The sequence below is a fragment of the Paramisgurnus dabryanus genome, chromosome 13 (genome assembly GCF_030506205.2).
Source record: "Paramisgurnus dabryanus chromosome 13, PD_genome_1.1, whole genome shotgun sequence".
Classification (NCBI taxonomy): Eukaryota; Metazoa; Chordata; class Actinopteri; order Cypriniformes; family Cobitidae; genus Paramisgurnus; species Paramisgurnus dabryanus.
Genome location: NC_133349.1, coordinates 8,970,866 through 8,987,269, shown reverse-complemented (window position 1 = coordinate 8,987,269; position 16,404 = coordinate 8,970,866). Strand labels below are relative to the sequence as shown.

The following is a 16,404-nucleotide window of genomic DNA, read 5'->3' as shown; positions in this document are numbered from 1 at the left end:
AAAGGTTAGGGATCTCTGCTCTAGTGGAATGGATTTGGACTAACAGCGCTTTGATAAGTGAACAGACAAATGCGCTAAATTAGAGAAAAAGTGGGTGGGTCCATTATCATTGGTCTTAAAAAGTGGGTGGGTCCTGTCCCACCCACGTATAATGGTTCCGACGCCCATGATTGAACTATTGTTAGAAAAGGGCTGGATGAATGAATACAACGTGAATACCTGTCTATTATAGACCGATATATAAACAATATCCACTTCACATATATAGACAAAATAGTATTGAAATATTTGCCTGCAACTTAATTTTTAGCAAGTGTTACAACTAACCCCCTGCCTGTTACAATTAACCCCACCTATGGGGTAAGTTGTAATGTTTGCAATTCTGTCATATTCGGTGTAATTGTCCAAGAATGATAAGTACTAGAAACAAACTTCAAATGTTAATTTGTAGCAGAGATGTGTGTGTTAGGTTGTGCCCCGCTCTCCCTTACTAGTCAACATTTGAAGTGGATCAAAAACATTTAGCAAAGTTGCCCTGGTTGGTGTTGGTTTTAAGACTTTAAAGAAAGGTTTTGATCCACTTCAAATGTTGACTACTTTGGAAACTAAAATGTTTGTCTTTGAGTCTTTCTGACCAATTTAATACAAGTTGATCATTTAAGTCATGTCTTTTGCACAATGTCAAAGTTTGTCAGATCCCTAATGCTAAGTATAAGCAACAGTAGAAGGTATGTCTCCCTTACCAAGCATATCCAATTAGGTCTTATGAATATTTATGCAAATCACTAATGTGCTACATGACATTTCATCTATGTTTTTATAAAATGCCTCTCGAACATCTTCAATTACAGCGATAAGATCACAGATGGGGATGGTGCTGGGAGATAAACTGGTCCCATTCCATTAACAGTTGTGGTAAGTGGAGGAGGCTGGCCTCTTCCTCTGTGTTCTGCATCCCTCTGTCAGACAAGATTGTCTGCAGAACAAGCAGGAGGTCATAACCGATTCTCCACTGTGGAGATTTTACATCTACAGCACGGTCACAACCTCCAACCTGACGTTACAGAGCCCACACAGTCAGGGAAGACACAAAATGTTGGATTGATGGTCTGTTGAAGGAGAATGACTTGACAAGGCATGTCATGATGAAGAGATGAGAGGGAGAAACAGAGGAAGACGGGGGCAGAAAAGCTCCTTCGCCTGGGAGCCACTGAGCTGGCTTTGATTACAATCCATTTACCACCCAGAAAGCACTGCCATAATGAATTATTTCATAATTACAGGACTGAGTTGAAGAGACGTTCGCCCCCGCAGAGCAACCAGCAACAGCACCTGCCTCAAGAGGAGGATTGCAAGAGGAAAACACAAAGACAGATACAGAAAGAGAGTGATACAGACACAGAGACAGAGTGATAAAGAGACCAAAAGATACAGACAAGAATAAGAGAGACAGAAGGGGCCATAGACAGACAGAGAGTGAGACAATCACAGAAAATGTACAATACAGAGAGCAAGAGACACAGGTGGACACCAATGGACAGAGAGTGAGACAGGCACAGAGAGTGACTAATAAAGAAAGCAGGAGACACAGGTAGACACAGGCAGACAAAGAGAGCAAGAGACAGAGGTGGACACAGGCAGACAGAGAGTGAGACAGGCACAGAGAGTGACTAATAAAGAAAGCAACAGACAGAGTTGGACACAGGCAGAAAACGAGTGAGGCAGGCACAGAGAGTGGCTGATAAAAGAGCAAGTGATAAAAGGTAGACATAGGCAGACAGAGAGTGAGACAGGCACAGAGAGTGACTGATAAAAAAGTGATGAACAGAGGTGGACATAGGCAGACAGAGAGTGAGACAGGCAGAAAGGGTGACTTATAAAGAGAGCAAAAGACAGAGGTGGACACAGAGAGTGAGACAGGCACAAAGAGTGACTTATAAAGAGAGCAAGAGACAGAGGTGGACACAGGCAGACAGAGAGTGAGACAGGCACAAAGAGTAACTTATAAAGAGAGCAAGAGATAAAGGTGGACACAGGCAGACAGAGAGTGAGACAGGCACAGAGAGTGTGATATAAAAGAGCAAGAGACACAGGTGGACACAGATGAACAGAGAATGAGACAGGCACAGAGATTGACTGATAAAGAGAGCAAGAGACACAGGTGAACACATATGGACAGAGACTGAGACAGGCACATAGAGAAATAAATAAAGAGAGCAAGAAGCACAAGTGAACATAGTTGGACAGAGAGTGAGACAGGCACAGATATTGACCGATAAATTGAGCGAGAGACACAGGTGAACACATATGGACAGAGACTGAGACAGGCACAGAGAGTGATAAATAAAGAGAGCAAAAAACACATGTGAACATAATTGGACAGAAAGTGAGACAGGCACAGAGAGTGACTAATAAAGAGAGCAAGAGACAGAGGTGGACACATGCAGACAGAGAGTGAGACAGGCACAAAGAGCGACTAATAAAGAGAGCAAGAGACAGAGGTGGCCACAGGCAGTCAGAGAGTGAGATAGGCAGAAATGGTGACTTATAAAGAGAGCAAGAGACAGAGGTGGACACAGGCAGACAGAGAGTGAGACAGGCACAAAGAGTGACTTATAAAGAGAGCAAGAGACAGAGGTGGACACAGGCAGACAGAGAGTGAGACAGGCACAAAGAGTGACTTATAAAGAAAGCAAGAGACAGAGGTGGACACATGCAGACAGAGAGTTAGACAGGCACAAAGAGACAGAGGTGGACACAGGCAGACAGAGAGTGAGACAGGCACAAAGAGTGACTTATAAAGAGAGCAAGAGACAGAGGTGGACACAGGCAGACAGAGAGTGAGACAGGCACAAACAGTGACTTATAAAGAGAGCAAGAGACAGAGGTGGAAACAGGCAGACAGAGATTGAGACAGGCACAAAGAGTGACTAATAAAGAGAGCAAGAGACAGAGGTGGACACAGGCAGACAGAGAGTGAGACAGGCACAAAGAGTGACTAATAAAGAGAGAAAGAGACAGAGGTGGACACAGGCAGACAGAGAGTGAGACAGGCACAAAGAGTGACTTATAAAGAGAGCAAGAGACAGAGGTGGACACAGGCAGACAGAGAGTTAGACAGGCACAAAGAGACAGAGGTGGACACAGGCAGACAGAGAGTGAGACAGGCACAAAGAGTGACTTATAAAGAGAGCAAGAGACAGAGGTGGACACAGGCAGACAGAGAGTGAGACAGGCACAAAGAGTGACTTATAAAGAGAGCAAGAGACAGAGGTGGACACAGGCAGACAGAGATTGAGACAGGCACAAAGAGTGACTAATAAAGAGAGCAAGAGACAGTAGTGGACACATGCAGACAGAGAGTGAGACAGGCACAAAGAGTGACTAATAAAGAGAGCAAGAGACAGAGGTGGACACAGGCAGTCAGAGAGTGAGAAAGGCAGAAAGGGTGACTTATAAAGAGAGCAAGAGACAGAGGTGGACACAGGCAGACAAAGAGTGAGACAAGCACAGAGAGTGACTGAAAAAGAGAGATAGAGACAGTGGTGGACACAGGCAGACAGAGAGTGAGGCAGGGAACAGAAAGTGCGATATAAAAGAGCAAGAGACAAACATGGACACAGATGAACAGAGAGTGAGACAGGCACAGAGAGTGACTAATAAAGAAAGCCGGAGACACAAGTAGACACAGGCAGACAGAGAGTGAGACAGGCACAAAGAGTGACTTATAAAGAGAGCAAGAGACAAATGTGGACACAGGCAGACAGAGAGTGAGACAGGCACAGAGAGTGCGATATAAAAGAGCAAGAGACAAACGTGGACACAGATGAACAGAGAGTGAGACAGGCACAGAGATTGACTGATAAAGAGAGCAAGAGACACAGGTGAACACATATGGACAGAGACTGAGACAGGTACAGAGAGTGATAAATAAAGAGAGCAAGAAGCACAAGTGAACATAGTTGGACAGAGAGTGAGACAGGCACAGAGATTGACCGATAAATTGAGCGAGAGACACAGGTGAACACATATGGACAGAGACTGAGACAGGCACAGAGAGTGATAAATAAAGAGAGCAAAAAACACAAGTGAACATAATTGGACAGAAAGTGAGACAGGCACAGAGAGTGACTAATAAAGAGAGCAAGAGACAGATTGACACAGGCAGATAGAGAGTGAGACAGGCACAGAGAATGGATGATAAAAGAGCAAGAGACACAGGTGGACATAGATGGACAGAGAGCGAGACAAGCACAGAGAGTGACTGAAAAAGAGAGATAGAGACAGTGGTGGACACAGGCAGACAGAGAGCGAGACAGGCACAAAGAGTGACTGATAAAGAGAGTGAGAGACACAGGTGAACACATATGGACAGAGACTGAGGCAGGCACAGAGAGTGACTAATAAAGAGAGCAAGAGACAGGTTGACACAGGCAGATAGAGAGTGAGGCAGGCACAGAGAATGGCTGATAAAAGAGCATAAGACATAGGTGGACATAGATGGACAGAGACTGAGACAGGCACAGAGAATGACTAATAAAGAGAACAAGAGACACAGGTGGACACACATGGACAGAGACTGAGGCAGGCAGAGAGGGTGACTAATAAAGAGAGCAAGAGACACAGGTGGACCCGACAGAGAACGAAGCATTTAGAAAGGGACAAAGTAGTGTTTCTGTATTGGTCTTTATGTGTTACATAAGAAAGAATGAGCTCTATGCCAGCACTATCCTCAATAACTTCCTACTGCTCTCCAAGACTGATTACTGATCTCCTTAGCTTGCTACTGAGACACACATGGACTCACTCACCCTGTAGCAGAGAGGTACCAGGAGGTGTGGTCTCAGGGACATTGTCTCGACTGTAAATGGAGTGCATAAACTCTGGTGTGCAGTCGTTTTCATCTGTGATGTGTACCACTACCTGCAACACACAAGAACAGAGAGACAGAGGCATTACAACAGTTTGTCTAAAGTGCTAAAACCTTACTGGACTATGCATGGACACACAAATTTATGAAGGTTGAATGTTGGCATTAAAAAAAGAGATGAAAATGAAAACAGAACAAATGCAAATGAACCACCCCACAGTGCACACACACAAACCACAGCAAGATAGACTCAGTGTAAATTTGCCTGATCTTAACTGAAGCTCAGATATAGCTTATAGGCTCTATCGACATTCATGCTCCCCTCTGTGTAGTGATTTGCGAGCATTCAAACTGAATACTGGCACGGGATTTGACTTTGACCGAACGGAGAGAGGGAAGCCAGCAAGCGCATTCTCAGTGGAGACGTTAGTCATGGTAAGAGTTGAATCCCACAGCACGGCTTATCTCAGAGGAACAGCACTGCCAAAAAAGCTGGAAAAGTTTCTTTATACAATACATACAGACACGGCAACAGAGATGACCATACGGCTCCGAAGCCTAAAAGTCTCTGTGGTTTCCTCTTCCCTCAGGAATCAGTTTGCTTAAGGGAAACTCCTGTGTTTGTTAGCTGAAGGTTGAATATGGTAATAATGAGTCTGTAGTTTCTGGAGTAGCGCTAATAACAACAACAACAGGGGTCTAACAGAGATTTTTATTATCTTTAATAAATAATTTTTATCATGCTAAGAGGACAGATGCTTACTCTTCTGTTCTGCCTGGGTCTCATCTTTACTCTTCTTCTTTTCTTGTGTCTTCTCTTTGTTTCATATTTGTCTTATTTAAAGGGCCAATATTATGACAATTTTTACAAGATGTAATATAAGTCTCACATGTGCCTAGAAAGTGTCTGCGAAGTTTCAGCTTTAAAATACCCCACAGATAATTTCTTATAGCACGTCCAAAATGCCCCTATTTGGGTGTTCCTTTAAATGCAAATGAGTTACAGCTACTTATGTCCTTACCAACAGACAGTGAGCAATTCCTGTGAGAAAATATCATTAGTCGCATTAGTGCTACAATGTGCTAACAAACACATTTAGAAAAGTTTTTGGGTAAAATAACCAGTCATTCAGTGGCTGTGTGTGGGACTTCAGGGCTCAAAATTAACTGTTTTATTTTTATTTTTTATTTAAAAACACCACAACTACAACGTTTATGTTAATAGATTTATTTCATTAAAATTAAAACACCACCTCCGGGCTTTACACATGCTATGGCCAGCATTTAAAATTTGGTCTTCTTTTTTGTTTGTATTTATTTATTTTTTGCTGCATAGATTCCTAAATAAATACCCAAATGCTGTTGAAATAGTATATATTGGTTTTGATAACTGCATTACCAGGATGCTATTACTACTAAATAGGCAATGTTTTAAAAAATACAACAAAAACATACCATCAGCATTGTCGTGTTCCACATGGAACACAAGGATATTTGTTGGATGTCCATTCACCAGCGCATGCGCATATACACTATCAAACACTCTTTGACAAACAGGTCGGTGTCTCAATCAATAATGAACGCATGTCACGACACTTCTTGTTTGTTTGGCACTTTCGCCATGTTTAAGCAAGGTCTGGTGCTTACATTTTTTTGATTCCGCCACCAACGCCGTTTTACAGGATTTACAGTAAACACAGTAAGTTACATCGAGCCATTTTCACTCGTAATCTTTAAGCCACTCTCTCCGAAAGGTTTAACGTCAAGTCTTATCTTCCGGTGGTGGAGTCGCATTTGAATCCGGATCGTCGTCATTAATTACAGTAACATTGGCTGTGATTGGCTCGTTCTCGTCATGCTCGTGGTTCATCTTTTCACATTTTCGCGCTTCACGTAACAACCTAGCACGGCAACAAGGAATGACTGACGCTCATCTTAGCCAATCTGCGGTCTTCATTAAACGCAAGAACTTAATGGTGAAATTTGATTGGTTATGTAACGTTAGAGAGAACACTGAACCTGGGAGGGACAGCAGCACGCAGCATCACAATCTAAATCAAGTTGCACCACAACAAAATGGGCAGTCGCACAAATGCTCCCAAATATATTTTAAGGTCGCAAAGATTAAATTTCGGTCGCCGCATACGCAACCAAAATAGTCGCATTTTCGAGCTTGTCACATTAACAAGAGAATCAAAACAGCATGTCTAATGAGACTGCTTTGGTTTAAAGGCGCTCTAAGCGAATTGATGCGTTTTAGACCATAAAACATCTTTTTATGGTCCGGAAACATCTCCTCACTATCTGCTTGCTGCCTGTCCGCTGATCAAACTGTAAAAAAACGCGATCGCTGTATGCCCAGGCTTCTCAAACGGCGATCTCTGTAGACAGCAGGCTTCACAAACGGCAATATCAACATAGTGGCCAAACCTACAAACAGAAACCATAACAAAGTGTTCCAGCCAATAAATGACAAAAAGGATTTGGGGGTGGTGGTTGGGCACGTTCATGAAAGCACGGAAGGGAGGGGGAGGAGTTAGCTACGCTCCGTCTGTTTGAAAACAATTCAAACGTCAACAAAAACTAACGTCTCGCAGATTCGCTTAGAACGCCTTTAATGGGATTCAAAAAATAAAGAAAAGATGAATATTTCATTGGAGGGTTGTTGTGTTCACACACTGCCAACACACACTTATGTCCAAACACTTTGTAAAAGTAAATCTCATCTTTTTCTTCATACTCATTTCTAATCAATACTAGTCTTGCTTCATCTTTATTAATTTAAATTTATGCATTTGGCACACGCTTTCATCCAAATCAACTTACATTAGTGCATTATAAGGTATACAATTTTATCAGTCTGTATGTCAAACCCATGACCTTTTGCACTGCTCCCTCATTTTTCCAGTATGTTGCTCTGGACAAAATGTAAATAAATAAATGTAAACGTCTCGTCAAATTTCATCTCTTCTCCATCTAATCTGCTCTCATCGTTTCTCTTCTCGTGCTACAGCAGTCATCTTCACAGATGGTGTAATTGTTTGGCAGGGGCCAGCGATTCTGACAAATATCAAAAATGTGTGAGTGTGTGACGGCTGCTGGCACAGGCACAGTTAGACATCATTGTTTCCCAGCCAAGTCCATCAAGGGGACTCAATTAATGTGGAAGAACTTCTGCCAAAAGCAGAAGATGAACACTGAACAACAACAGTGTCAGCGACACACTAACTCACTTCTGACCGCATTTGGACCTCTAACAACAGCAACATACCGGTTAAAAATATATCAAAACTCAGCTGTTTTTATTGCATCACTTCAACAGCATATGCAAACGCACACACACACATTGTGCATGTTTGATGACATCAGCAGCAGCACCACCACCACATACATACTTGCTCTTTAAAGCCTTTCTGCTGATAGCTGTATGTTTGTGTGCATGTATGTGTCTCTATTAGTCTATTTAAAATATAAGAGCATATCTGTGTCTCTGTGCATGTGTACCTCTGCCACGTTGCTTAGCCCCGTGTCTGGTTCAGAGGCTCTGACTTGCAGGTGATGGAGATGTTGCCCGCTCTCATAGTCCACAGCGCGCGTTAGGCTGAGGGCTCCACTCTCCTGGTTTATGCTGAACAGGTTGCTCGGGTTCACCAACAGCATATAGGACAGAGTCTTTCTCTGGAATGAGATTGCCTGGACCAATGCCACCCTATATACATCACACACAGAGGAAATATAATCAAAGCACAGCCCTGTATTTGATTCATGCACTATGTATTGTGAGGAATTTTTCCTTTGGGTAAGTGGAATATTAGAAGGAAACTCGAGCTCTGTTTGTTTGAAGGCAGCACATCAAGGCTTTTCCAAAAGGTATCCAGCAAATTATACTGCCTTATGAGAGACCTTTTCTGGTTATATTTTAAGGAAGTATCACAACCATGCTTTGAAGAGATTTCCTAAAGTTTCAGAAGAAATCTAAACAATTTGCTAAACAATTTGAGCATTTTATATAATGTACCATGCACTTTAATGCATAAAACAACCCTGCCATCACCCAAATATCAACCCAAATACTACTGTACACTAGAGGTCTCCACAGGTCCACTTAGATCCAAAAACCATATGTCTGACAAGAGACCCGAGCGGGTTCGGGTCTAAAAGTTTCACGTGTGCCTCGGACACGGGTCCTGTATAATATTAGCGGCCTCGGGTCTCTGGTAATTTAAAATGAATGTGTTTTTGTCAAATAGACCGGAGAAGACCTAAACTATCTAGCGTGTGTTCATCATGTGCTTTTCCAACCACCTTTGTCTGACAAGAGCGTTTGCGACATTGTGTGTCTGGCGGTAGGTAATTTTTTTTGTTGAGACAGACCGGTCAATCAATTTTAAATGCACATTGTAGTGTTATCTTGGAATGAAAATAAATGGAGCAGCAGGCAAAATTGGTTGCGAGGGTATATTTCGGTGGCGTTTACATTCGGGTCCAGTCGGGTTAAAAAAAAATTGCACTGTGTTGGTCTAAGTCAAATTTTTTCGGGTTTTCTTGTGTGTTGTCTTTCTTTAAAAACAAATATTTATGCACATCAAGTTTGGGTAAAAAAATATTTGGGTCATTTCAGGTCGGGTACATTACTTTGGAACCGAGAAGACGTCAAATGTACACCTATTTGTAGGTTGGCTGGCTGGTTTTAGCTTGTCTTCGAGCCTGGTTTTAGCTAGTATCGATGGGTTGAAAGGCTGAAAGACCAGCTAACCCATCAGCTAAAATCAGCTTCCCCACGATAGAAGCTTGACCAGTTAGTCTAAGCTGGTTAGTTGGTCTTAGCTGGAAAGCAACTGGTATACAGTATTCCTCCCAGGCTGGCAAAGGTGGTCAAACTGGTCTTTCAGCCAGTTCAAGCTGGTGGGTCAGTTTAGACAGTTTTTTTTCAATAGGGGTATAATTTCTGTTTTATTTTTATGTAAAGTATTTTATACTGTTGAAACAAAGTAGAACATACATAGGAAATTCATTAAAAATAACATTTTATATAATAAATAATGTAATAAACAATAAATGTAATAAAAAATTACTTTTTAATAAATTTTTAAGCTAATTTAAGTGTCACCCTGGTTAAGCTTAGCAACATGTTAATATCAAACCGCAGGAAAGACCATCTCCTGTACGTATCCCATACAAAGCACTACTGCGTACTGTACTTAAACGCTCCAAATCAGTCACTTAAAAGGTTTCAGTTCAGTAAGAAGGCAGCTGTCTATGTAACCTCCAGGATAAGATTGCAAAATCATATATCTGTGATATATCTCAGTGGCTCTTTGTGATTTCATGTCATTCCTACATCTTCTCACACTGTACTGTATCTCATTTTATTGCATCTCTTATCTGTCTCTTCATGATTAGCTGTCCTCTCCTTATCACTCAGATTATTCTGCTCCGTTCTGTACCAGTGCCCAGAGGGGGAGGTTCAGACACGGCTCTTCATGTTTATCCAGAAGTTTCTTTTAATAAATATTTGAATTTGAACATGCTTTCAAATTTAGAGCCTGGGGAGAAAATGATGCATCTGTGCTCCTCTTCTATGCCACATCCCCCTGCATCTCACCATCCCAACCTCCGCTGTTCCTTCGAGGCAAATTGTTTTATGCAACAGATGACACATAAATCTTCGGTGTTAGCCATGTTCACATCATTCCTCTGTTGCCCTCTAATGAGCAGCAAATTCAGAATCTTGTCACACGCGAACGTGCCCGCTGTACTTACATTTGGCCCACCCCGGTGCCTTCTGGGACATAGATCGTGTAGGTGGTGTTGGTGAACTGAGGGGGCCGGAAGCCCGCCAATATGAAGAGAGAGGCATGCGGGCCCTTCCTGCCTCGTGAATCCATGGCTTGGATGGTCAGCGTGTACTCCTTACTGGGGGTTAGGGGTCGCCCGGTGGTCTTCACCTCTCCTGTGGTTCGGTCCACCTCGAATGAATTCTCCCCACCTGTCACAATATACAAATAATTAAAAAACATGATTTATGTAACTCCAGCAATGTGGTACTTCACAAAAAAAGAGCAGCTATTAAGTTCAGCTAAAAGTGCAAGAACATTACAAAGACAAAGTTACACGAGCCCTAAAGTCTTTTTTACACACATCAGGGGCGAGGAGCCCTTCTGCCATCTGTGTTCGCGTAGGCAACATGCTCCCCTCCGTTGTTCCTTCAGGACAATAGCAAGACAAGAACTCATTTTAACCGCTGTCCCCTTGAGCATGTCAGTATTTGGGAGCGGAGGAAGAAGAGGTGGATGAAGATCACAGCTGCTGAGGCGGAGCTGATATCCCAGCTGTACCCGCTCTGCCTCACCCTCTCACAGCTGCTGGAAAGCTTATCTGCTATCAGCAGAGGTTCTGATCCACAAACGTGCTCCATTCAGTCTTTGTCTGCCAAAGAACCTCCTACTTAGAAAGGAAGGGAATGCCTGGGTGACATGCGTAGTCACCAATTACAAACTTTTTAGGCTGAACAAATATAAAGTGTGTCTCAAAACCCCCGACTGGGAACGAAGTAAATTTTTTTGTAAGGTCCAAGTATACTTCATTTGACATGTATGCATACACAGTTCGTCACATGCGCATTGCAAATTCCAAAACATCTCGTGGCCTTCATCATAGACTGTAAAAAAGATGGACGACGCCCGTTCGTTCTGTTCCAATGGTGAAAAGTGAAGCTGCCAGTGTCCCGATATGGCGCCGACAATACTGGGTCTTGAGTCTGCACAGTAGTGATTTCGGGACCAGTCCTGCACAGTAGTGAGCAAAAAGTAAAGCTGCTAAATCAAGGCCCCGCCCTCGCAGAATGCGCATATCACAGCTGTCAATCATGACGTCACACCACCGTTTTATAGCATTAAATAACAAACTAAAAACAAACTTATTTTAAAAACAAACTTGAATTTACATCAGTGTGATAAAGACAGAAATCAGCTTCGGAAAAACGATAATTGAAATGTAATTAAATTGTTTAGTTGGTCTCAAGTCCTATTGAATAACATGGGGGAGGCGGGGTTAATGACCTATATACTAGGACGAGTCACTGGGGGGCTATCGAGACGTTTTGGCTTCACTTTTCAGGGCTTGTGCGGCACGCGATGGCCCTGTCCCAAATGACACACTCCGGACTTGTGGTCCTCCTCAGAGTCCACACTTTGATGACATCATGTAGTGCAGACTTTAAGGACCCTTGATCCGAGTCCACGTGGGTGTACAGTAGTCGTATTTTGGGACAGACTCGAGCGTCACGCCGGAAATAGGACGAGAAGTTGCCCATCAATGTGAACTCTGGAGCCTGCTGTAGTTCGGACTTTGCTGAAGACCGCATCAAGGGGGCAAAGGGGGCGCTGATGAGCACACTTCGAAGCGTAAAAATGACAGATGGGCCACCCTACGGACTCGTAGACTTAGCGAGCACGCGCAATTTAAGGCCACAAGACCGAAAGTCCACATGAAGTGTGCCATTTGGGACAGGGCCTTAGCCTTCATACTTCATACTCCTTATACGCATTTTTGTGACCTATAACCACATTTACAAAAATTAGACAGTATGCGCATACTATTGTAATAATGACATTTTTTTTGTGAGGCCCACTGTATGCTGACCCTCGCGTATGTGTAAAAGGTGAAGTACACCCAGGCGTTTACCAGCAATGACGATCACTGTATTGTTTGCAAACTGAATTGCGCTTGTTCTACTTCCTTGCATTTGCTTGCATACTAAATTGTAATTTAGGCTTTTTTACGGTATTTACCAAAGCTCAAATCCAAGCCTTACATTTCATTATTATGCTTCCTTGCAAACACCTTCTGAAAATCCAGATCTAGTCTAGCTGACAATAAATGACACTCAACATCATCTAATGCTGGAGTTATAAACATTACACCGTAATATCACCTGAGATGGCATATTTATAGCCGAGTCTAAATCCTTATGGACCAGTGAAGTAATTTTGTAATGTCACAACATATCAAATGATGAATGACTCGCCATTATGAGATGTTATGATGTTACTGAAGATGTCCTGGAGGTATAATAAAAGCTGAGCAATACACCTGTTCAAACCATCCCTGCACTAATACACAGACACACACGCTTCTAGTTTAACTTGGCGGCTTCTTATTCTTGTGCTTATACATGTTTAAAGGCGGTACTCAACCCGACTCCCTTAGTGTTTTTGAAAAAGCATGCACCCTGCCTTTAATTTCAGGACATCATCAAAAGTAGACTGTGATTAATTGTTTAACTGTGTGCACTTTCTGTCAGAAGCATCTTGGTTTCTAGCTTAAATAATATGACAACAACATAATCAATCATGTATTGCATGTTTGGTTGCGAGATGCGAGTTTAATTCCATTTCCATCTAAACTGGGGCAGAGTTTTAACTTGTGACCTGATTGCATTGACAGTTTTCCAATGAGAAGACTAAAAGGAGGTAGCAGTATGACAGATAGTGAAAAGCTCCGCCCATTACACTTACCATCGACCAATAAGAAGTGAGCTGATCCCATCGAACCATCGCCACTTCGGGCCACAAGCTTGTAGACCACAGATCCAGGACCGGTGTCTGGACCCACAGCTGCCAGGTAAGGGAATGGGAACATGGCCCACTGCAGATCCGAGAGGTTGGGAAGAGTCAAAGTCAGTCTGCACAGGTACCATTCTTCACCTACAGAGAGACAGGACAGAAAATATTAAGTTAAGAAAACACATACATACAGTATGTAGCATATACAGTATAAAGCCTCTAAAAGCACAACTAGTAAAAAGAGCAGGAGGAATACAGAAAGCCCTCAGCCACCCTAAGTTCAGTGGCGCCCCTCATCTTCAGACTGTCATTCAGCCCGAGGACGCTCAGCTACAAGAGAGAAAAAGATGACATTTCCGTTGAGCACGTCATTCCTGACTTTCCCCGTAGGTCCTGAGGAAGTCTGCTGTCAGAGAGACGATCTGCTCCCTCAGACGGAACATCAGACGGAAAGGCCTTAACGTAACAGAGAGATCTTTTTTTGGGATGGAGCGTTGTGGTTTGTGATCTCTTTTCATTGCTGTTTGTTTGTCTCCAGACTTGCATCGTGTTGTGTTTGACATCTCACGCAACAGTGAGACAAGAGTGCGCATGAGAAGAAACTTCACTTCTAAGCGGCCCGTCAAGAGGGAACATACTGTTATCCTAACTTCCTGTGTCTTTTTTTTATAGCAATGCTTCGGAGGATGTCAGGAAAGAGTGATCCAGAGAGAAGCAACAAAAGAGGAAAGAAGTTAGCAAAATGGGGGGGATACGGGTGTCAGTAAAACTCTTGCCTCTGTGTTATAATCTTTGTGGTGTCGGGATCACAGAGAGCTCAACTTGTCGTGTCGAGTCGTGCAAACAGTCAAATAGACAAAATGGTGTGGCTTTCCCCTTCTGACCACAGCAACACCAATGCAAATAAACCAATAGACCAACAAACCCATCAGAAGATGACACATGTTAAAGTAAACTCGAAGTGACAGTCTCTATGCAAATACATGTAAATCTTGACAAAGTCGGTGTCGGTGTGATTAAATTTTGTGGTTGTCCACCGGCCGCTGTGCGATTCACTGACGTTTGATGCTAATTCGGATAAATGATCAGTGGTCTATGTGACTGAACCGAACATGATGTATGCTAAACACATGCATTTAAATGAGAGGACACGAAGACCTTAGCAGAGCATAGTAAACAAAATGGTTATTGGTCATGCCAACTAAATTTGTTATTGGTCACACTTAAAGTTAGAAAGTAGAGCAAACTTATTACACGACTCATTGGAATGCTTGATTCTGATTAGCCAGTCGCAACGTTTGCAGGTTTGTTATTAAAAGATAACAACTGCTCAAAACTAATAACACGGTATTCCGGATGCTGCAAATCATTTTGACAGGTACAGTTTAATATTAAACAAAAAAATAAATATGTCTTTTAATAGCATATATGAAATTATATTTATAAATGAATAAACCAAATAGTGCGCTCATGACATTTGATCGCCTCGTCTTATCTTAAAACCAAAAGGAAATGTGTTTTCCTCGTAGAAGGTCTGTATTCGTTTAAAATTAGCAAATAAAATATTTCAAATCAATATCTAATGTTTCTTACCTTATGTATGAGGTAAATAGAAGTGGGGGAAATTTTTAATTACCGCAACGTGTCCATGACTGGATTTGGGTTCTTTGACATGGAAATATTTATTATTAAAAATCTAAAAAATAAAAAGCTTCAGTGCATGTTATACTATAAACTTTTACAGTAAAGAAACGTGGTATTTGGTGATCATTGGTATATGTAGAGACAATAATAAGGAATATAAATGTGTCCAAGACCTATTTTCTCATCCTCTGCAACAATTTTCAATCATTGTTTAAGCCCTCAAGGAACTAACGTTTCAAAAAAAAAAATCGTTGGCAGGGACATAATTGACTGTGACACTCAAGATGGCTACCAGGTAAGCAGTTCTTATTTTTGCTCTCCAGATAAAAGTTAAAATTTTGTTTGTCATAGTACCTACACAATTTTTTAGTTCTTATTACCGAAACATGAGTTTGTAAATGCATATATTTAATGTAATATCATGTTGCGGTAATGATAATTTTTGATAATAATAATCAAAAAAAATTAAATAATTATTTCGGAAATATTTTTTAAATCCTCTAAAAATAATGGTTGTAGTAAGTTCAGACCTTAATCTTATATGTGGAAAAAAATTGGCTTCAAGGGCTTTTTAAAAATTCTGATGCTGAACACCTCCTAAATCTGGATATCTATTTTATACTCTAGCGGGTTTACACCGTTCCGTGTCTTTATAGATCCGCATTCTCCACATGGACAAACAGACCTCCGAAATGACTTCACGTGGAGCGCAGACCACCACTGGAGTCCCCTGTAGACCGAACAGATGTGGATCGAACCCCAGGAGCTAACACCCACACCTCATAGGCTAATGGGCCACAGGCTCAGTCAACAAACCTCCAGCCGGGAGAGGGCAGTTCAAGGAACGCCTGAGGAATACTGGCGAGTCCTCCAACAAAGCCCACTCCTTCAAAACAGATGTCACAGTATAGCCACATCCTGAGGATAAATATTTCTCAGACAAGATGAATGAGAGAGAGAGGAGTGCTTTTTAACAATAACAGAAACAGCAAGGCCTTCTGGAATTAAAGGAATGAGACTTGGTGAACTGGGCTTCATAAAAATATGAAAACCCAACTATATTGTGCGAAAAACACCATTAAACAATCACTCATCAATCTTTCGCCATTCGCAGTTTTCAAATAAAGATAATAGGAGAAAAACATAAAGAAGAACCGCACAAATCCAGGCTAAGCACAAAAGGCGGTACAGAAAACCACTGAATGTAATATGTTCAATGTATAAACAGCTTGTGAATTTCATCCAAGTCCATGCAAAGCTCTGTCCTAATTTAAATATCAATACAGAAGATGTCACGGATTGTTGTGTTAAAAAAACAAGAGA

At 41.9% G+C, this 16,404-nt stretch overlaps 1 protein-coding gene across 1 annotated transcript in view; it reads right to left on the bottom strand.

Annotated features, from left to right (window-relative positions):
* Positions 1-16,404, bottom strand: part of LOC135789018 (neural-cadherin) — a 144,405-nt gene that overhangs the window by 61,594 nt on the left and 66,407 nt on the right. Inside the window, exons 2-5 of the mRNA XM_065298585.2 lie at positions 13,390-13,578; positions 10,634-10,859; positions 8,375-8,579; positions 4,812-4,923 (exon numbers count right to left, since the gene is read on the bottom strand). Of these exons, the coding sequence (XP_065154657.1) occupies positions 4,812-4,923; positions 8,375-8,579; positions 10,634-10,859; positions 13,390-13,578 (732 nt within the window). The remainder of the gene's footprint in view (positions 1-4,811; positions 4,924-8,374; positions 8,580-10,633; positions 10,860-13,389; positions 13,579-16,404) is intronic.